The sequence below is a fragment of the Drosophila miranda genome, assembly GCF_003369915.1.
Source record: "Drosophila miranda strain MSH22 chromosome Y unlocalized genomic scaffold, D.miranda_PacBio2.1 Contig_Y3_pilon, whole genome shotgun sequence".
In the NCBI taxonomy this organism is placed as follows: domain Eukaryota; kingdom Metazoa; phylum Arthropoda; class Insecta; order Diptera; family Drosophilidae; genus Drosophila; species Drosophila miranda.
The window spans coordinates 208,338-229,773 of NW_022881625.1; the positions used below are offsets into that span (position 1 = coordinate 208,338).

The 21,436-nt window shown below is 55.1% G+C and overlaps 1 protein-coding gene and 1 long non-coding RNA gene across 2 annotated transcripts; both read right to left on the reverse strand.

Moving 5' to 3' along the window:
• Nucleotides 1-4,723: 4,723 nt before the first annotated feature.
• On the reverse strand, nucleotides 4,724-5,454 carry LOC117194320. The gene is made up of 4 exons (XM_033398891.1): nucleotides 5,420-5,454; nucleotides 5,203-5,341; nucleotides 4,897-5,137; nucleotides 4,724-4,828 (listed from the first exon to the last, which is right to left on the reverse strand). Exons 2-4 carry the CDS (start codon nucleotides 5,294-5,296, stop codon nucleotides 4,822-4,824), a joined length of 342 nt encoding a protein of 113 aa, XP_033254782.1. The 5' UTR covers nucleotides 5,297-5,341; nucleotides 5,420-5,454; the 3' UTR covers nucleotides 4,724-4,821.
• A 5,379-nt stretch (nucleotides 5,455-10,833) lies between these two features.
• LOC117194791 lies at nucleotides 10,834-11,146 on the reverse strand. The gene is made up of 3 exons (XR_004474924.1): nucleotides 11,042-11,146; nucleotides 10,916-10,989; nucleotides 10,834-10,862 (listed from the first exon to the last, which is right to left on the reverse strand). It is a non-coding gene; the product is annotated as an uncharacterized LOC117194791 (long non-coding RNA).
• Nucleotides 11,147-21,436: the final 10,290 nt, after the last annotated feature.

Here is a 21,436-nt window from a genome sequence, read left to right on the forward strand (position 1 = left end):
ATACCACGCAAATACCAGACTATGACCGATAACACACCAAAAAGCCATTTCAAATTTAAAATGCATTTATCAATTCCCAGTGTGTTATCGGTCGCAAATTCGGCAATTTATGCCCAGCCAATTCCTACCCACCCCCTACCCACTTCAAATGCCACTAAATGCCAAATGCGGTTGAGCAGGAGCAAAATTAACACTGCCAGCCTCCGCCACTCTGCCAAACGCCCCAATAAAGCCATTTCAACCGCCCGGGCGGTTATACGGGAGCAGGCATTTACCCCCCCCCCCCATCATCCTCTCCCATCCCCAACAACAGAGCAGCCACTACACACAGCACAAACATAAGACACTGCCGCTAACCAACGACAACGACAACACACACAGCCACTAAAACAAAAGCTATTCCAATTCTCCATTGCCTACTTATCGTGCTGCTGCCCTCGACCACTTTCATCTCACTCAATATTGGGTGAGTCGTCCGCCACTCTCATCTCGTCCACCCGCTCGAGAGTCGCGATCGTCGACGTACATGCCATAACTGTTTCGTGTCGTTTTTTCGTGTCGCCGTTTTCCGTTGTCTTGCTGTTGTGCTTTGTTTTCTTTTTTGTGGTGTCTGTCGTGTGCCGTGCCGTGCCGCCCTTCCTCCACCACACCCATTACTTACCTTGACAAACTTTTGTTCCCGTCCACATCGTAAAAAAAAAGAGAATAAAAGTGCCAATAAATTACATTAAACACAAACACACACAAGAGACTTTTCAATTAAAGAACAACAAACAGGCAGCAGATCGCCAACACACAAGCCAACAGCCAGCCATGACCAGAGGAATGGCCAGACGAGGGACAACCAGACGACACAGCGACGGCGGCAGAGCGGCCCGCAGAGGCGCCCTAGCAGCAGCAGCAGCAGCCAACAACACCAACACAAACACCGCCAATAGCAGCAGCAGCAGCAGAGCCCTCGGCGCAGGCGCCAACACCAACGCCCCAGCCAATGCAGAGCGCCGACGCCACAGCCTTCCATCGAGTGAGTACCCAGCCATTGCCATGGCCGATATATCCACGGCCACAGCCACTCCCCCCTCGAGCCACATCACAAAAACCGCGCCAAACGCAAAGGGAAGGGCCGATGGGACGCCGCTCTCGCTGCCGTTTTTCCCGCCTCTCACGCTCTCGGACATTCAAAACCGTTCGGAAGTAACGGGAGAGGGAGAAGACGGAGGAGAGCCGGCAAGCCGACGCGCAAGAGCGGAGCGCCAAAACGGCCAACGGGCCGCCACACACACACACACGACCGGATCGAACCTGTTGCGAGTCGAACCTGGTTCGAGCTCGTGCAGCGGGTCGATCCGAGCCATAGCCCAGCCTACACAAATGCCACCAATCCCACCAACACCAAAACGACGCCGCGCCCTCATCGACAGTGGGAGTGACGATGAGGATGAGGGTGAGAGGAAGCAGGCCAGAAGACGGGGACGCCATCACCAGCAGCGGCAGCAGCGGCCGCCAATTAGGAAGCCGAAGAAGAAAAGGCAGACAATGGAGGAGCTGGAGGCTATTGTCCAGGAGCAGCTGAGGCAGCACGAGCTGAGGGAGCAACAGCAGAAGCAGCAGAAACGGACGGCACATGCAGCCAACACCAACACAGTTGCCGATCCTGCCACTATGCCGCAATCTGCACAGCCAACACATGCCCCTGCCCCTGCCCCTGCCCCTGCCACTACTATAATTGCCAATAGCCAGACCCACAGCCATCACCAACATCGACAACAGCCAATACATAGACAATCACCAGCCATTCACACAGACAATACCACAATTAACAATAGAGATAATAATGACGCCAATACAAATACAAATACACCCGCCAATACAAACACCAACACCACCACCGCCATCACCATCACAAACACCCCTGCCACTACCACCGACGATGACATCCGGCACGGCGAATTCGGGCATCAGCCCAGCCAGGAACGTGGCTTGAGGATCCTCATCCGAGGACTCTCCCACTCCACGCCGCCGGATTGGATTCGCAGCAGCATGCTGAATGAGGGGTTCACGGCTCGGTTTGTAAGGGTGATCACCGATCGATTTGATCGCAGCCGCCAATTCAACCTCTTCGAGGCTGAGATCGCCCCCAAACCGGACCGTGGCCAATGCGGGGTGTTAAAGCTGCGACGCCTGGGTGGGAGGCCCGTCACGGTTGAGAGACTTGGAGTCTCCCGTGACCCTGCCCAGTGCCATCGATGTCAGGTGTTTGGCCACACCCGCGCATATTGTAGACGCGCTGCAGTTTGCATGAAATGCGCGGGCGGGCACCTGACGACGGAGTGCAGCAAGCCAAGGGCCGTCAATCCCAAATGCGCCAACTGCCAGGGCCAGCACATCAGCTCATACAAAGGATGCCCATCCTACAAGGCAGCCAGGCAGAGGCTCGTGGCCCACAGGGTCGCCAGGGAGGAGGAGCGTCGCAGACAGCAGCCACAGCCAAGCCAACAGCGACACCAGCCAATACAACGTCGCCAGCAGCAGCCACATCCACAGCCACTCCATAATCCGCAGCAGCAACGCCAACACCAACCGGGTCGGCAGCATCGGCAACAGCATCGGTATGGCGACCATCATCCCCAGCCATCGACCAGGGGGCGCCAACACCAGAGGGTCCAGCCGATGCAACCGATCGCGAATGATGCTCCGACGCCACGCCAACACCAGCAGCAGCAGCGGCCAGACGCCCAGTGTGATGGCAGCTGCGCTCAAAACCTGCAATTGTACGTACAGCGTATAACAGAGTTGGAAAGGAGGATCGAACGGATGGCAGAGCAGCTCACCAGATTGGCTGCAGCAGCAGCAGCAGCGGTTCCAATAGCCGCCAATACATCAGCAGCAGTGGCCATATCGGACGGTGAGCCGGATATGGACATGGACGACGACAGCCAATGGACCGATGAAGAGCCTTATGAGGACCTAGGTAGGTTTCTAAATGGAGAATCCAGTGGCGACTCCGAAAGCGACGGATTAAACGGCGTCTACTGATTGCGACAAATAGCAGAAGTTTAATGCCAATAAAACCTAAAAATAGAAAAAAATTAAACAGAATTAACAACAATCTGCAAATGACCAACAAACATACTCACCTGCTATTAAACCGACAGAGCTGCCCCTCCAGCAGCTGCCTCGCCACTCCTGCAACTCTCTTGAGGCATAATGGGCGTAATTTGGAGGCCTCATCAGCAGCACTGCCGTCAATTCCAACAGAAGTCCAGAGGCCAGCCACTAAAATACAAAGGAAAACAGTCAATACACGCCAACACGAAAAAAAAAAAACGCCCAAAACACACACACACACACGACCGGATCGAACCTGTTGCGAGTCGAACCTGGTTCGAGCTCGAGCAGCGGGTCGATCCGAGCCATAGCCCAGCCTACACAAATGCCACCAATCCCACCAACACCAAAACGACGCCGCGCCCTCATCGACAGTGGGAGCGAAGATGAGGATGAGGGTGAGAGGAAGCAGGCCAGAAGACGGGGACGCCATCACCAGCAGCGGCAGCAGCAGCGGCCGCCAATTAGGAAGCCGAAGAAGAAAAGGCAGACAATGGAGGAGCTGGAGGCTATTGTCCAGGAGCAGCTGAGGCAGCACGAGCTGAGGGAGCAACAGCAGAAGCAGCAGAAACGGACGGCACATGCAGCCAACACCAACACAGTTGCCGATCCTGCCACTATGCCGCAATCTGCACAGCCAACACATGCCCCTGTCCCTGCCCCTGCCCCTGCCACTACTATAATTGCCAATAGCCAGACCCCCAGCCATCCCCAACATCGACAACAGCCAATACATAGACAATCACCAGCCATTCACACAGACAATACCACAATTAACAATAGAGATAATAATGACGCCAATACAAATACAAATACACCCGCCAATACAAACACCAACACCACCACCGCCATCACCATCACAAACACCCCTGCCACTACCACCGACGATGACATCCGGCACGGCGAATTCGGGCATCAGCCCAGCCAGGAACGTGGCTTGAGGATCCTCATCCGAGGACTCTCCCACTCCACGCCGCCGGATTGGATTCGCAGCAGCATGCTGAATGAGGGGTTCACGGTTCGGTTTGTAAGGGTGATCACCGATCGATTTGATCGCAGCCGCCAATTCAACCTCTTCGAGGCTGAGATCGCCCCCAAACCGGACCGTGGCCAATGCGGGGTGTTAAAGCTGCGACGCCTGGGTGGGAGGCCCGTCACGGTTGAGAGACTTGGAGTCTCCCGTGACCCTGCCCAGTGCCATCGATGTCAGGTGTTTGGCCACACCCGCGCATATTGTAGACGCGCTGCAGTTTGCATGAAATGCGCGGGCGGGCACCTGACGACGGAGTGCAGCAAGCCAAGGGCCGTCAATCCCAAATGCGCCAACTGCCAGGGCCAGCACATCAGCTCATACAAAGGATGCCCATCCTACAAGGCAGCCAGGCAGAGGCTCGTGGCCCACAGGGTCGCCAGGGAGGAGGAGCGTCGCAGACAGCAGCCACAGCCAAGCCAACAGCGACACCAGCCAATACAACGTCGCCAGCAGCAGCCACATCCACAGCCACTCCATAATCCGCAGCAGCAACGCCAACACCAACCGGGTCGGCAGCATCGGCAACAGCATCGGTATGGCGACCATCATCCCCAGCCATCGACCAGGGGGCGCCAACACCAGAGGGTCCAGCCGATGCAACCGATCGCGAATGATGCTCCGACGCCACGCCAACACCAGCAGCAGCAGCGGCCAGACGCCCAGTGTGATGGCAGCTGCGCTCAAAACCTGCAATTGTACGTACAGCGTATAACAGAGTTGGAAAGGAGGATCGAACGGATGGCAGAGCAGCTCACCAGATTGGCTGCAGCAGCAGCAGCAGCGGTTCCAATAGCCGCCAATACATCAGCAGCAGTGGCCATATCGGACGGTGAGCCGGATATGGACATGGACGACGACAGCCAATGGACCGATGAAGAGCCTTATGAGGACCTAGGTAGGTTTCTAAATGGAGAATCCAGTGGCGACTCCGAAAGCGACGGATTAAACGGCGTCTACTGATTGCGACAAATAGCAGAAGTTTAATGCCAATAAAACCTAAAAATAGAAAAAAATTAAACAGAATTAACAACAATCTGCAAATGACCAACAAACATACTCACCTGCTATTAAACCGACAGAGCTGCCCCTCCAGCAGCTGCCTCGCCACTCCTGCAACTCTCTTGAGGCATAATGGGCGTAATTTGGAGGCCTCATCAGCAGCACTGCCGTCAATTCCAACAGAAGTCCAGAGGCCAGCCACTAAAATACAAAGGAAAACAGTCAATACACGCCAACACGAAAAAAAAAAACGCCCAAAACACACAAAAACACACGTACCTGCCAATCACCAGACAGAGCTGCCCCCACAGCAGCTGCCTCGCCATGAACATCATCAATTTTCTGCCAAAGGGGCGGAAAAGGAGGCCTTTTTTGAACCGATGACGAACGTGGCCGAGGAGGCCAGGCCAACTCTGCTGACAACGCATCCTGGTGGCCGGACCAGCAGCCACTCGGATGCGGCCAATCAACAAGTAAATCGACAACGTATCCTGGTGGCCGGACCAGTTGCCACTTGGATGCGGCCAATAATACTGACAGTCTGACATCACACACCGATGTCAACGCCAACACACTGGACAACGCATCTCGGGTGGCCGGACCAGTGCCACTCGGTCTGCTGCATTAAACCAACAGACAGATGCAACGTGGGCGGCCGGACTAGAGCCGCTCGCCATCTCCAACTTTGCCCACGATGCACGCCAACACCATCAATCCAGCCATCGCCACTAAACAACACACAGGGGGACAACAGAGCCGGCCGGTATACAGCGTAATGTTCGCATTGCGTTTGATATGCCTGCCGGTGCTCCGTTGTTGTTTGTCCTCCTGTTAGAAATAAAATAAATATAATTAATATGTTTATATGTGTGTAAATGTATGTCAATTATCGTTTATTTTACCTTGTCTGCATCAATGTTCTTGTTGTAGATGTCAATCCTGTTGTTTTTTGTAGTTTTTGCATGTCCGTAGATAGTTTTGGTTACTTACCTGTGATATTAGAATTAAGTTTTTGTAAATTAATGTAGTTTTTCTGTAGTTAATTGTATATTTTTCGTAGTTTTCTAATTAGTTTTACCTTCTTACTCTTCTTCCCAACCTATCTGCCATTCCCATAATTCCCGTTGACACGTGGTATTACCAAAAATACCACGCAAATACCAGACTATGACCGATAACACACCAAAAAGCCATTTCAAATTTAAAATGCATTTATCAATGCCCAGTGTGTTATCGGTCGCAAATTCGGCAATTTATGCCCAGCCAATTCCTCCCCACCCCCTACCCACTTCAAATGCCACTAAATGCCAAATGCGGTTGAGCAGGAGCAAAATTAACACTGCCAACCTCCGCCACTTTGCCAAACGCCCCAATAAAGCCATTTCAACCGCCCATATGATGCTATGCGGTCGACTCTTCGGAGCGTCAAGCGCCCGGATCGAAAGATCCGGAAGTTTACAGTATCCGGGCGGTTATACGGGAGCAGGCATTTATCCCCCCCCCCCCCCCCCATCCTATCCCATCACCCAACAACAGAGCAGCCACTACACACAGCACAAAAATAAGACACTGGCCGCTAACCAACGACAACGACAACACACACAGCCACTAAAACAAACGGCTATTCCAATTCTCCATTGCCTACTTATCGGTGCTGCTGCCCTCGGACCACTTTCATCTCACTCAATATTGGGGTGAGTGAAAGTGGAACCGGGGGTGAGAGCACCGGTAAATGACGATCGGCGATCGGGCCATTCGAGTGTGGAGGAGAGAGTATGGGAGTTGGCGGACATGTGAGAGTTCCACCATGAACCTCGTCCGCCACTCTCATCTCGTCCACCCGCTCGAGAGGTCGCGATCGTCGGACGTGCCAGAACCGTTTCGTGTCGTGTCGCTTTTTTCGTTGTTCTGTGCCATGTCGCCATTGACATTTTCTTTTTCTGTGTTGCCCTGTTTTCTTTTGTGGTGTCTGTTGTGTGCCGTGCCGTGCCGCCCTTCCTCCACCACACCCATTAATTACCTTGACAAACTTTTGTTCCCGTCCACATCATAAAACAAAAAAGAATAAAAGTGCCAATAAAAACATTAAACACAAACACACACACACAAGAGATTTTTCAATTAAAAACAACAAACAGGCAGCAGATCGCCAACACACAAACCAACAGCCAGCCATGACCAGAGGAATGGCCAGACGAGGGTCAACCAGACGCCACAGCGACGGCGGCAGAGCGGCCCGCAGAGGCGCCCTAGCAGCAGCAGCAGCAGCCAACAACACCAACACAAACACCGCCAATAGCAGCAGCAGCAGAAGAGCCCCAGCCAATGCACAGCGCCGACGCCACAGCCATCCATCGAGTGAGTACCCAGCCATTGCCATGGCCGATATAGCCACGGCCACAGCCACTCCCCCCTTGAGCCCCATCACAAAAACCGCGCCAACCACAAAGGGAATGGCCGAAAAGACGCCGCTCTCACTGCCACTTTTCCCGCCTCTCACGCTCTTGGACGCACAAAACTGTTCAGGAGTAACGGGAGAGGGAGAAGACGGAGGAGAGCCGGCAAGCCGACGCGCAAGAGCGGAGCGCCAAAACGGCCAACGGGCAGCCACACACACACACACGACCGGATCGAACCTGTTGCGTGTCGAACCTGGTTCGAGCTCGAGCAGAGGGTCGATCCGAGCCATAGCCCAGCCTGCTCCAATGCCACAAATCCCACCAACACCAAAACGACGCCGCGCCCTCATCGACAGTGGGAGTGACGATGAGGGTGAGGGTGAGAGGAAGCAGGCTAGACGACGGGGCCGCCATCACCAGCAGCGGCAGCAAACACAAAACACAAATACAAACACCAACACCGTCACCTCCACTCACACCAGCACCATCGCCAATACCAACACCAACACAACTACTGCCACTCCCAATACACACACCCTTGCCATTGCCAATGACATCCGGCACGGCGAGTTCGGGCATCAGCCTGTGGAGGACAGAGGCTTGAGGATCCTCATCCGAGGTCTTCCCCATTCCACGCCCTCTGACTGGTTCCGGGACTGTATGCAGGCCGAGGGGTACACGGTCCGGTTTACTCGGGCGATCACCGATCGATTCGATCGCAGCCGCCAATACAACCTCTTCGAGGCTGAGATCGCCCCCAAACCGGACCGTGGTCAATTCGATGTGTTGAAGCTGCGACGCCTGGGTGGGAGGCCCGTCACGGTTGAGAGACTTGGAGTCTCCCGTGACCCTGCCCAGTGCCATCGATGTCAGGTGTTTGGCCACACCCGCGCATATTGTAGACGAGCTGCAGTCTGCATGAAACGCGCGGGTGGACCTCAGACGACGGAGTGCAGCAAGCCAAGGGCCGTCAATCCCAAATGCGACAACTGCCAAGGCGCCCACATCAGCGCCTACAAGGGCTGCAGGGCCTACAAGGCAGCCAGGCAGCGGCTCCTGGCCCACAGGGTCGCTGTCCAGGAGCATCGACGGCAGCAGCAGCAGCAGCCTCAGCCACTACGGCAACAGCCACAGCAAATGCAGCAGCCAATACAGCAGCAACAGCCAGCACATCGTCTCCAGCAGCCATCACAACGTCACCAGCAGCCACTACAGCGACAGTTGCAGCAGCAGCCACCCACACAGCCACTCCACCCACAGCCGCAGCAGCAACGCCAACGCGGTCCGGGTCGGCAGCATCGGCAACAGCTTCAGCATCGCGACCAACATCCCCAGCCACTGGCCGAGGGGCGCCAACACCACAGGGTCCTGTCGATGCAGCCGATCCCAAATCGTGCTCCGACGCCACGCCAACCCCAGCTACAGCAGCAGCCAGGCGCCCAGTGCGATGGTAGCTGTGCCCATATCCTGAAAAGATATGCCGTAAAAATTAAAAAGCTGGAGGATAAGCTGGCAGCAATTTTGACGAAACTGACAAACCTGCTGCAGGCAAGGGACGAGAGCACGGGAGGAGTGCCGCCACTTCAGACAAAAACAGCAGCAGCAGCATCCACACAGCCATCACCACGACCAACTGCAAATACGCACCATGACGCCGCAGCCATATCGGACTCCGAATCCGATATGGACTGCGAAGCAATTGACGACGAACATGACGACGAATGGACCGACCACGATCCATTCGACGATCTGGAGGGTCTGGGCCAAGTGTGGAGGGCCCAAATCGCCAGCGCACGCGAAAGCATGCGATCGGGCGGTGCCTGTTAATGCGCCCAATCGTTGATCCAGAGACAGCCACTGCAACAAAGGAAACGAGGGGGAACGTTGTGAGTTGCTGCGGAGACCGCAACTCTACAGTTATACCCGATACTAAGTCAGTATGGCTCTCCTCCGGCAGACGCCGCTAATATTAAACGACACGACAAGGAGTGCGTGCGAGAGAGACAGAAAATCAGTCTGAGCGTGACGTCGGGGGCTGCGTAGCCAGTGCAAGTTGATTTGTTCCTTTTGGCTATAAAAATGATCTGATCTGATCCAGATTCAGCAATCTGATAAATATGGTCATTATCTATGATTCTGCGTTTTTAGTTTTCTCGAATGTGCAATATTGTGGATGCAACAGATTATCGTCCTTTGTGGGGGCGGAAAAGGGTGGGGCGAAATTCTGAGATATACGTTTTATAGTCAGATCTAACAGAAGTGCGGATACCAAATTTGGTTTTTCTAGCCTTAATAGTCTCTGAGATTTGTGGATGCCCCAGATTTTCGTCCTTTGCGGGGGCGGAAGGGGGTGTGGCGAAATTTGGACACGAAACGGTCAAGGTCCGATATCACAGGAGTGTGAATACCAAATTTGGTTGCTCTGGCTCTTATAGGTTCTGAGATCCTTGAACTCATATTTTGCAATTGACAAAACCGACCATGAAACCTGTGTGCTAGAGAGAGACAGAGCGAGAAAGAATGAAATTGTTTTCTTGATTCTGGCTATAATAATTATACGATCTAGTTGACATTTAACACTCTAGAACATATAGTCATCCTCTACGATTCTGCGTTTTTGGTTTTATCGTATCTTTAAAAATGTGGATGCCACAGATTTTCGTCCTTTGTGGAGGCGGAAGTGGGCGGGGCGAAGTTTTGAAATATTTTTGTAGCAGTGACATATCACAGAAGTCTGGGTCCAAAACATCGTTGCTCTAGATCTTATAGTCTTTGAGCACTAGGCGCTGAAGGGGACGGACGGACGGACGGACGGACGGACGGACGGACGGACGGACGGACAGACAGGGCTCAATCGACTCGGCTATTGATGCTGATCAAGAATATATATACTTTATGGGGTCGGAAACGATTCCTTATGGACGTTACACACATCCACTTTTACCACAAATCTAACATACCCCAATACTCATTTTGAGTATCGGGTATAAAAAGACGTCAATACGGACAACAACGAAAAACGGCCAAAACACACAAAATCCACACTTACCTGCCAATCACCAGACAGAGCTGACCAACAAAAAGCTGCCTCGCCATCAACATCAACAATTTCCTGCCAAATGGGAGGAATATGAGGCCCCTTTCTGATGACGCTGCCACCGACCATCACAATGACGTCACGCCACTCCAATCAGACAACAGCCATTCCAACGACGACGCAGATGCTGGCGTCTGTTGCCGCTCCGCTGGGTCGCACCCGTCTCTCATGCCAATTATGTGAGGGCGGGATGGCCCGGTGTTGAGCCGCCGGACGCCAGCAAATCCTGCAAAAGAAGGTGAAACAGGAGAGAGGCTGCCGATAAACACGAATACTCACCCGCAAACGTCTCTTACGCCAACACAAGTCAGACAAGGGTCGCCAGCAACAACATCCAAATCAACGAAAGGCACCTGCAAATAAACGCAAATTAAAATCAAAAAGCCAAAACAAACACCTCCTCACCTGAGTGGCCGGACCAGCAGCCATTCAAAACGCAACTACTAATTGACGAAGAACGTGGCCGAGGAGGCCAGGCCAATCCACCTGACAGCGCATCCTGGGTGGCCGGACCAGCAGCCACTTGGATGCGGCCAATCAACAATTAAAATCGACAACGCATCCTGGTGGCCGGACCAGTTCGCCACTTGGATGCGGCCAATAACTCCGACCATTGCCATCACACACCGATGCCAATGCCAACACGATGACAATGCAGTTGGGTGGCCGGACCAGTGCCCCTCGAGTGCAGCAGCCAACACTAACCAACAGACAGATGCAACGTGGGCGGCCGGACCAGAGCCGCTTGCCATCAAGACCATCATTGCCCACGATGCACGCCAATACTCACAACCAGCCAATAAACAACACACAGGGGGACAACAGAGCCGGCCGGTATACAGCGTAATGTTCGCATTGCGTTTGTTATGCCGGCCGGTGCTTCGTTGTAGTTGTCCTCCTGTTAGAAATAAAATAAATATAATTAATATGTTTATATGTGTGTAAATGTATGTCAATTATCGTTTATTTTACCTTGTCTGCATCAATGTTCTTGTTGTAGATGTCAATCCTGTTGTTTTTTGTAGTTTTTGCATGTCCGTAGATAGTTTGTCCATAGTTTTAGTTACTAGCCTGTGATATTAGGAATAAGTTTTTGTAAATTAATGTAGTTTTTCTGTAGTTAATTGTATATTATTAGTAGTTTTCTGATTAGTTTTATTACCTTTTTCCTCTTCTTCCCCACCTATCTGCCATTCCCATATTTCCCCTGACATTTGGTATTACTAAAAATACCACGCAAATACCAGACTTGACCGATAACACACCAAAAAAGCCAATACAAATTCAAATTGCATTTCTCAATGCCCAGTGTGTTATCGGTCGCAACTTCGGCAATTATGCCCAGCCAATTCCTCACCCACCCCCCACCCACTTCAAATGCCACTAAATGCCAAATGAGGCTGAGCAGGAATAAAATGAACACTGCCATCCTTCGCCACTCAGCCAAATGCCCCAACAATGCCAATACAACCGCCCACAAGATGCTATGCGGTCGACTCTTCGGAGCGTCTCGCGCCCGGATCGTAAGATCCGGAAGTTGAAAGTATCCGGGCGGTTATACGGGAGCAGGCAAACTTTCCCCTTCCCATCCCATCCCATCCTTGACAACAGAGCAGCCAATTCACACAGCACAGAGAAACATTAGACACGGGCCATTGCCCAACAACAACACACACAGCCACTGAAACAGAAGGCCGTTCAAATCTTCCATTGCCTACTTATCGGTGCTGCTGCCCTCGGACTACTTTCATCTCACTCAATATTGGGGTGAGTGAAAGTGGAACCGGGGGTGAGAGCACCGGTAAATGACGATCGGCGATCGGGTCTTTCGAGTTGAGGGGGAGAGTATGGGAGTTGGCGGACATGTGAGAGTACCACCATGAACCTCGTCCGCCACTCTCATCTCGTCCACCCGCTCGAGAGGTCGCGATCGTCGGATGTATAATAATTGAACCATCGCCGCCGCCATTAAAATAAAATAAAATCGCAAGCTTGTTTGTTCGTTGCCATCAGTGTTGCCCGTGTCGTTTGTCGTTTTGACTGTTTGTCGTATATCGTTTGCCGTGTCATTTGTGCTCTGGTGCCAAAAAATAAAGACAGTGAAGGCCAGACGACGCCAAGCCAAGCCAGGCAGCAGCCATTTTGTGCGCCAACACCAACGCCCCAGCCTATGCAGAGCGCCGACGCCACAGCCTTCCATCGAGTGAGTACCCAGCCATTGCCATGGCCGATATATCCACGGCCACAGCCACTCCCCCTCGAGACCCGTCACAAAAACCGCGCCAACCACAAAGGGAAAGGCCGAAAAGACGCCGCTCTCACTGCCACTTTTCCCGCCTCTCACGCTCTTGGACGCACAAAACTGTTCAGGAGTAACGGGAGAGGGAGAAGACGGAGGAGAGCCGGCAAGCCGACGCGCAAGAGCGGAGCGCCAAAACGGCCAACGGGCAGCCACACACACACACACGACCGGATCGAACCTGTTGCGTGTCGAACCTGGTTCGAGCTCGTTGTGGCGGCACTCCTCCCGTGCTCTCGTCCCTTGCCTGCAGCAGGTTTGTCAGTTTCGTCAAAATTTCTGCCAGCTTATCCTCCAGCTCTTTAATTTTTACGGCATATCTTTTCAGGATATGGGCACAGCCCCCATCGCACTGGGCGCCTGGCTGCTGCTGTAGCTGGGGTTGGCGTGGCGTCGGAGCACGATTTGGGATCGGCTGCATCGACAGGACCCTGTGGTGTTGGCGCCCATCGGCCAGTGGCTGGGGATGTTGGTCGCGATGCTGTAGCTGTTGCCGATGCTGCCGACCCGGACCGCGTTGGCGTTGCTGCTGCGGCTGTGGGTGGAGTGGCTGTGTGGGTGGCTGCTGCTGCAACTGTCGCTGTAGTGGCTGCTGGTGACGTTGTGATGGCTGCTGGAGACGATGTGCTGGCTGTTGCTGCAGTATTGGCTGCTGCATTTGCTGTGGCTGTTGCCGTAGTGGCTGAGGCTGCTGCTGCTGCTGCCGTCGATGCTCCTGGACAGCGACCCTGTGGGCCAGGAGCCGCTGCCTGGCTGCCTTGTAGGCGCTGCAGCCCTTGTAGGCGCTGATGTGGGCGCCTTGGCAGTTGGCGCATTTGGGATTGACGGCCCTTGGCTTGCTGCACTCCGTCGTCTGATGTCCACCCGCGCATTTCATGCAGACAGCAGCTCGTCTACAATATGCGCGGGTGTGGCCAAACACCTGACATCGATGGCACTGGGCAGGGTCACGGGAGACTCCAAGTCTCTCAACCGTGACGGGCCTCCCACCCAGGCGTCGCAGCTTCAACACATCGAATTGACCACGGTCCGGTTTGGGGGCGATCTCAGCCTCGAAGAGGTTGTATTGGCGGCTGCGATCGAATCGATCGGTGATCGCCCGAGTAAACCGGACCGTGTACCCCTCGGCCTGCATACAGTCCCGGAACCAGTCAGAGGGCGTGGAATGGGAAAGACCTCGGATGAGGATACTCAAGCCTCTGTCCTCCACAGGCTGATGCCCGAACTCGCCGTGCCGGATGTCATTGGCAATGGCAAGGGTGTGTGTATTGGGAGTGGCAGTTGTTGTGTTGGTGTTGGTATTGGCGATGGTGCTGGTGTGAGTGGCGGTGACGGTGTTGGTGTTTGTATTTGTGTTTTGTGTTTGCTGCCGCTGCTGGTGATGGCGGCCCCGTCGTCTAGCCTGCTTCCTCTCACCCTCACCCTCATCGTCACTCCCACTGTCGATGAGGGCGCGGCGTCGTTTTGGTGTTGGTGGGATTTGTGGCATTGGAGCAGGCTGGGCTATGGCTCGGATCGACCCTCTGCTCGAGCTCGAACCAGGTTCGACACGCAACAGGTTCGATCCAGTCGTGTGTGTGTGTGTGGCTGCCCGTTGGCCGTTTTGGCGCTCCGCTCTTGCGCGTCGGCTTGCCGGCGCTCCTCCGTCTTCTCCCTCTCCCGTTACTCCCGAACAGTTTTGTGCGTCCAAGAGCGTGAGAGGCGGGAAAAGTGGCAGTGAGAGCGGCGTCTTTTCGGCCTTTCCCTTTGTGGTTGGCGCGGTTTTTGTGACGGGTCTCGAGGGGGGAGTGGCTGTGGCCGTGGATATATCGGCCATGGCAATGGCTGGGTACTCACTCGATGGAAGGCTGTGGCGTCGGCGCTCTGCATTGGCTGGGGCGTTGGTGTTGGCGCCTGCGCCGAGGGCTCTGCTGCTGCTGCTGCTATTGGCGGTGTTGGTGTTGGTGTTGTTGGCTGCTGCTGCTGCTGCTAGGGCGCCTCTGCGGGCCGCTCTGCCGCCGTCGCTGTGTCGTCTGGTTGACCCTCGTCTGGCCATTCCTCTGGTCATGGCTGGCTGTTGGTTTGTGTGTTGGCGATCTGCTGCCGGTTTGTTGTTTTTTAATTGAAAAGTCTCTTGTGTGTGTGTGTTTGTGTTTAATGTATTTATTGGCACCTTAGTTCTCTTTATTTTTTTTTTTTTTTTTTCTTGTCTATCACAGTTTTCTCTTTTAGATTGTGCTGTTTGTGATGTTTGTAGTGGCACAGGAACTAAAGCTTGTCGGAGATAGTAGTGGGTGGGGTGAAGGAAGGGCTGTGGCGTGGTGGATTGGCGAGGAGCACTTTTCCGCGTTTGGAATGGTGTGGGAAGGGGGGGGGGGTGGGCGACACAAAATGGCTGCTGCCTGGCTTGGCTTGGCGGCGTCTGGCCTTCACTGTCTTTATTTTTTGGCACCAGAGCACAAATGACACGGCAAACGATATACGACAAACAGTCAAAACGACAAACGACACGGGCAACACTGATGGCAACGAACAAACAAGCTTGCGATTTTATTTTAATTTAATGGCGGCGGCGATGGTTCAATTATTATACGTCCGACGATCGCGACCTCTCGAGCGGGTGGACGAGATGAGAGTGGCGGACGAGGTTCATGGTGGTACTCTCACATGTCCGCCAACTCCCATACTCTCCCCCTCAACTCGAAAGACCCGATCGCCGATCGTCATTTACCGGTGCTCTCACCCCCGGTTCCACTTTCACTCTCCCCAATATTGAGTGAGATGAAAGTGGTCCGAGGGCAGCAGCACCGATAAGTAGGCAATGAAAATGTTAATGGCTGTTTGCATTAGTGGCTGTGTGTGTTGTTGTTGGGCAATGGCCCGTGCCTAATGTTTCTCTGTGCTGTGTGAATTGGCTGCTCTGTTGTCAAGGATGGGATGGGATGGGAAGGGGGAAAATTGCCTGGTCCCGTATAACCGCCCGGATACTTTCAACTTCCGGATCTTACGATCCGGGCGCGAGACGCTCCGAAGAGTCGACCGCATAGCATCTTGTGGGCGGTTGTAATGGCTTGTTGGGGCGTTTGGCAGAGTGGCGAAGGATGGCAGTGTACATTTTAGTCCTGCTCAGCCTCATTTGGTCTTCGATGGCATTTGAAGTGGGGGGGTGGGGTGGGTGTGGGATTGGCTGGGCATAATTGCCGAAGTTGCGACCGATAACACACCGGCATTGATAAAAGCAATTTGAATTTAAATTGGCTTTTTGGTGTTATCGGTCAAGTCTGGTATTTGCGTGGTATTTTGGTAATACCACGTGTCAAGAGGAATTATGGGAATGGCAAATAGGTTGGGAAGAAGAGGACGGAAAAAGGTAAAACTAATCAGAAACTACGAAAAATATACAATTAACTACAGAAAAAACTACATTAATTTACAAAAACTTATTCCTAATATCACAGGCAAGTAACTAAAACTATGGACAAACTATCTACGGACATGCTGTAACGGACCTGCTTCTTGGTTCGCTTGAGTTTGCTGGGCTCGCTCAGCGGTCGGCCGATTCGTCGCAACGTATTTTTATTGTTGCCCCCAACGACAAATGATAAGACCTTCCTTTTCTTTAATCGAATCTCTCTTTATTCGTACTTATATTAGGACTTAGGGCTAGATGCTACAATTCAGCTTATCTATGGATCTCCACCACGCGTGGGCTCTCGTCGGGTGTGGCAGCGTTGAGGCTATTGATTGGGGCAGTTTGACCTCCGCTATTGCTTTGGCCCGCCACGCAAATCCGCACTCTACGTCTCGCACTCCCCTCTTAGCTTCCGCCGGCAACTGTGGATCACCTCTTAACTTAGACTCACTCTGGGGGCAGGCGGGGCCTGTCTTCCTGTTGCTATTCACTTCACTGCACTTCTTCGAACCGTACCGGGTATTACTCTCACGTTTCGGCGGGGTTTCAACGTGCGCGCGCGATCACTTCTCCACGGAAAAAGAGACCCGCTTCGTTGCCGCAGCCTCCTTTTATAGCCCCTTGACGGGCCCAGGCTCGGCGTTGGTAGTTTTCCATCGCCGTCTCCTGGTTTCCACGGCCTTCGTAACGGGGCCTGGCCGGTGGCGTGATCCCATGCCCATATTTGGTCATGCGTCGGATCGCTGCCGGCCCGATCCCGCCGTCTCCTCTGCCTCTCGCGTTTCTCTTGCTCCGAGAGCGGGACACTTCTCCTCTCGGGGCCCTTGGCCTCTTCGCCGCATCCGGATATCCGTGGGTATCTGGGCTGACCTTCGCCTTATCCAGCCAGCCATCAGCCTTTATCCGACCGTCCCACCGCCTTTATCCGGCTATGCTTTGGTCGAATTCGGCCTGTGGTAACCACGGTTCCTCACACCCCCCTCTTTCTTCCCGCAGCGGAATACTCCCGTTTTCCGCGACCTTGCGACGGAGTGTGCTTTCCACCTATCGATAAGGTGTAGGGGCGTTTAGGCGATCCACTCGATATCTCTCCCCAGTAAGTATTCCACTTTTCTCTTTTTCGTCTCTCTTTATTCATTTTCTTCCCGCGTGTTTCGCCCTTGATTTTTTCTTTCTTTTTTTCCTTTTGCTCTTTTTTTTCCTTTCCCCTTTTTTTCCTTACTTTTGCTCGCGGAACACCTCCGTGCGTGTGGCCGACATCGCAATGCGGTACCGGGTACCCCGCTCCCTCACCAGCTCCTTCTCCCTCCTACCCACGAGGCGAATCTGGGTCTGCGCGCGGACCACCGCCGCCGGCCACTCCTCCCGCGGGATCGCCGTCCAGTGGACCGTGGCTGCTGGTGCCGAGCTCTGTCGTTGCTGGGCCGGTCGCTTCGGTCCTGCACAGGGCTCCGGGCAGGAGGCCTGCCGCTTCAGAGCCGGGCGCTCGGCCGCCGTCGACCTCTCCGGTGCGGGCCACACCCACGGTCCGCGCTCCCACGCCTCGAGTTCCACCTCCGTCGGTGCTGTCGCCGCCGTCGCCGTTTCCGCGGCCCGCGTCTCTGCTTCTGCCGCTGCCTCGGCCGTCGCCGTCTGGGCCGCCGTCGCCGTTTCCGCGGTCTGCGTCCCTGCTGCCGCCGTCGCCGCCTCTGCCGCTGCCTCGGCCGTCGCTGTCTGGACCGCCGTCGCCGTTTCCGCGGTCTGCGTCCCTGCTGCCGTCGTCGCCTCCACTGCCGTTAGCATCGCCGCCTCCGCCGTCGCCGCGGCTGCCGCTGCTTCGGCCGTCGCCGTCGGGACCGCCGTCGCCGTCTGGGCCGCAGTCGCCATTTCCGCGGCCTGCGTCGCTGCTGTCACCTTCGCCGCTTCTGCAGTCCGCATCGCTGCCTCCGCCGTCGCCATTGCTGCCGCTGAGGTCGTGGGGGCGGGTCCGGGGTCCCGCCTCCGCGGGTCCCTGTTGTTGCTGCCGCGTGGACTCTCCTCCCACACCCGGGCGCCTGACTCTGGCTGGGCTTCGCTCGGGGCGGGCCCCGAGGCCCACGTGATGTGCAGGGGCTGGTGGTGCCACACCATCCCCTGGCGCACGGCGGTCCGCACCTCCTGCGATACATACGGACCCATTACGGCCGCCTCCGGTCCCCTCCACTGTGGTTGCTGCTGCCACTGCTCCTGCCCCTGCTGCTGGTGATGCGGCTGCTGGTGCTGCTGGTGCTGCTGCTGCTGGTGCTGCTGTTGCTGCTGCTGGCTGTGGCTGTTGCCGTATTGGCTGAGGCTGCTGCTGCAGCATCGACCTGTTGCGAGTCGAACCTGGTTCGAGCTCGAGCAGCGGGTCGATCCGAGCCATAGCCCAGCCTACACAAATGCCACCAATCCCACCAACACCAAAACGACGCCGCGCCCTCATCGACAGTGGGAGCGAAGATGAGGATGAGGGAGAGAGGAAGCAGGCCAGGCATGAGAGACGGGTGTGACCCAGTGGAGCGGCAACAGGCGCCAGCATCTGTGTCGTCGTTGGAAATGGCAGCTGTTGGTTCGGATTGGCGTGACGTCACGGCCATGGTCAGGCGGCAGCGTCATCAAAGAAGGCCTCCTTTTCCATCCCTTTGGCAGGAAATTGTCATTGTTGATGGCGAGGCAGCTTCTTGATGGTCAGCTCTGCCTGGTGATTGGCAGGTACGTGTGATTTTTGTGTGTTTTGGCCGTTTTTCGTTGTTGTCCGTATTGACGTCTCTTTCCTTTGTTGCAGTGGCTGTCTCTGGATCGACGATTGGGCACATCAATAGGCGCCGCCCGATCGCATGCCTTCGCGTGCGCTGGCGATTTGGGCCCTCCACACTTGGCCCAGACCCTCCAGATCGTCGAATGGATCGTGGTCGGTCCACTCGTCGTCATCATCGTCATTAATTGCTTCGCAGTCCATATCGGGTTCGGATTCCGATATGGCTGCGGCGTCAAAGTGCGTATTTGGTGCTGGTCGTGGTGATGGCTGTGTGGATGCTGCTGCTGCTGTTGTTGTCCGTTGTGGCGGCACTCCTCCCGGGCTCTCGTCCCTTGCCTGCAGCAGGTTTGTCAGTTTCGTTGAAATTGCTGCCAGTTTTTCTTCCAGCTCTCTAATTTTACCGGCATATCTTTTCAGATTATGGGCACAGCTCCCATCGCACTGGGCGCCTGGCTGCTGCTGTAGCTGGGGTTGGCGTGGCGTCGGAGCACGATTTGGGATCGGCTGGACCCTTTGGTATTGGCGCCCCTCGGCCAGTGGCTGGGGATGTTGGTCGCGATGCTGTAGCTGTTGCCGATGCTGCCGACCCGGACCGCGTTGGCGTTGCTGCTGCGGCTGTGAGTGGAGTGGCTGTGTGGGTTGCTGGTGACGTTGTGGTGGCTGCTGGATACGAGGTGCTGGCTGTTGCTGCTGTATTGGCTGCTGCATTGGCTGTGGCTGTTGCCGTATTGGCTGAGGCTGCTGCTGCTGCCGTCGATGCTCCTGGACAGCGACCCTGTGGGCCAGGAGCCGCTGCCTGGCTGCCTTGTAGGCGCTGCAGCCCTTGTAGGCGCTGATGTGCTGGCCCTGGCAGTTGGCGCACTTGGGAGCAACGTTCCTTGGCTTGCTGCACTCCGTCGTCAGGTGTCCACCCGCGCATTTCATGCAAACTGCAGCGCGTCTACAATATGCGCGGGTGTGGCCAAACACCTGACATCGATGGCACTGGGCAGGGTCACGGGAGACTCCAAGTCTCTCAACCGTGACGGGCCTCCCAAAGAGATTGAATTGGCGGCTGTGATCGAATCGATCGGTGATTGCCCTTACAAACCGAACCGTGAACCCCTCGTTCAGCATACTGCTGCGAATCCAATCCGGCGGCATGGAGTGGGAGAGTCCTCGGATGAGGATCCTCAAGCCACGTTCCTGGCTGGGCTGATGCCCGAATTCGCCGTGCCGGATGTCATCGTCGGTGGTAGTGGCAGGGGGGTTTGTGTTGGTGGTGGCGGTGGTGGTGTTGGTATTGGTCTTGGCAGGTGTATTTGTAATTGTAATTGCGTTGGCGTCATTATTTGTATTGATATTGTCAGTATTGTCTATGTGAATGGCTGGTGATTGTCTATGTATTGGCCTTTGTCGATGTTGGTGATGGCTGTGGGTCTGGCTATTGGCATTTATAGTAGTGGCAGGGGCATGGGCAGGGGCAGGGGCATGTGTTCGCTGTGCAGATTGCGGCATAGTGGCAGGAGCGGCAACTGTGTTGGTGTTGGCTGTATTTGTTGTCCGTTTCTGCTGCCTCTGTTGTTGCTGCCGCAGCTCGTGCTGCCTCAACTGCTCCCGGACAATAGCCTCTAGCTCCTACAGTGTCTGCCTTTTCTTCTTCGGCTTCCCAATTGGCGGCCGCTGCTGGCGCTGCTGGTGATGGCGGCCCCGTCGTCTGGCCTGCTTCCTCACACCCTCACCCTCATCGTCACTCCCACTGTCGATGAGGGCGCGGCGTCGTTTTGGTGTTGGTGGGATTGGTGGTATTTGTGCAGGCTGGGCATTGGCACGGATCGACCCGCTGCTCGAACTCGAACCAGGTTCGACCCGCAACAGGTTCGATCCGGTCGTGTGTGTCGTGTGTGGATGCCCGTTGGCCGTTTTGGCGCTCCGCTCTTGCGCGTCGGTTTGCCGGCTCTCCTCCGTCTTCTCCCTCTCCCGTTACTCCCGAACAGTTTTGTATGTCCGAGAGCGTGAGAGGCGGGAAAAGTGGCGTCTTTTCGGCCTTTCCCTTGGTGTTTGGCGGGATTTTGTGATTTGGCAGGGGTGCGGGATTTGCGGTTGGTATTGGCGCTGCTGTTGCTGCTGATGTGATGGGGCTCGAGGGGGGAGTGGCTGTGGCCGTGGATATGTCGGCCATGGGAATGGCTGGGTACTCACTCGATGGATGGCTGTGGCGTCGGCGCTCTGCATTGGCTGGGGCGTTGGTTTTGGCGCCTGCGCCGAGGGCTCTGCTGCTGCTGCTGCTATTGGCGGTGTTTGTGTTGGTGTTGTTGGCTGCTGCTGCTGCTGCTAGGGCGCCTCTGCGGGCCGCTCTGCCGCCGTCGCTGTGTC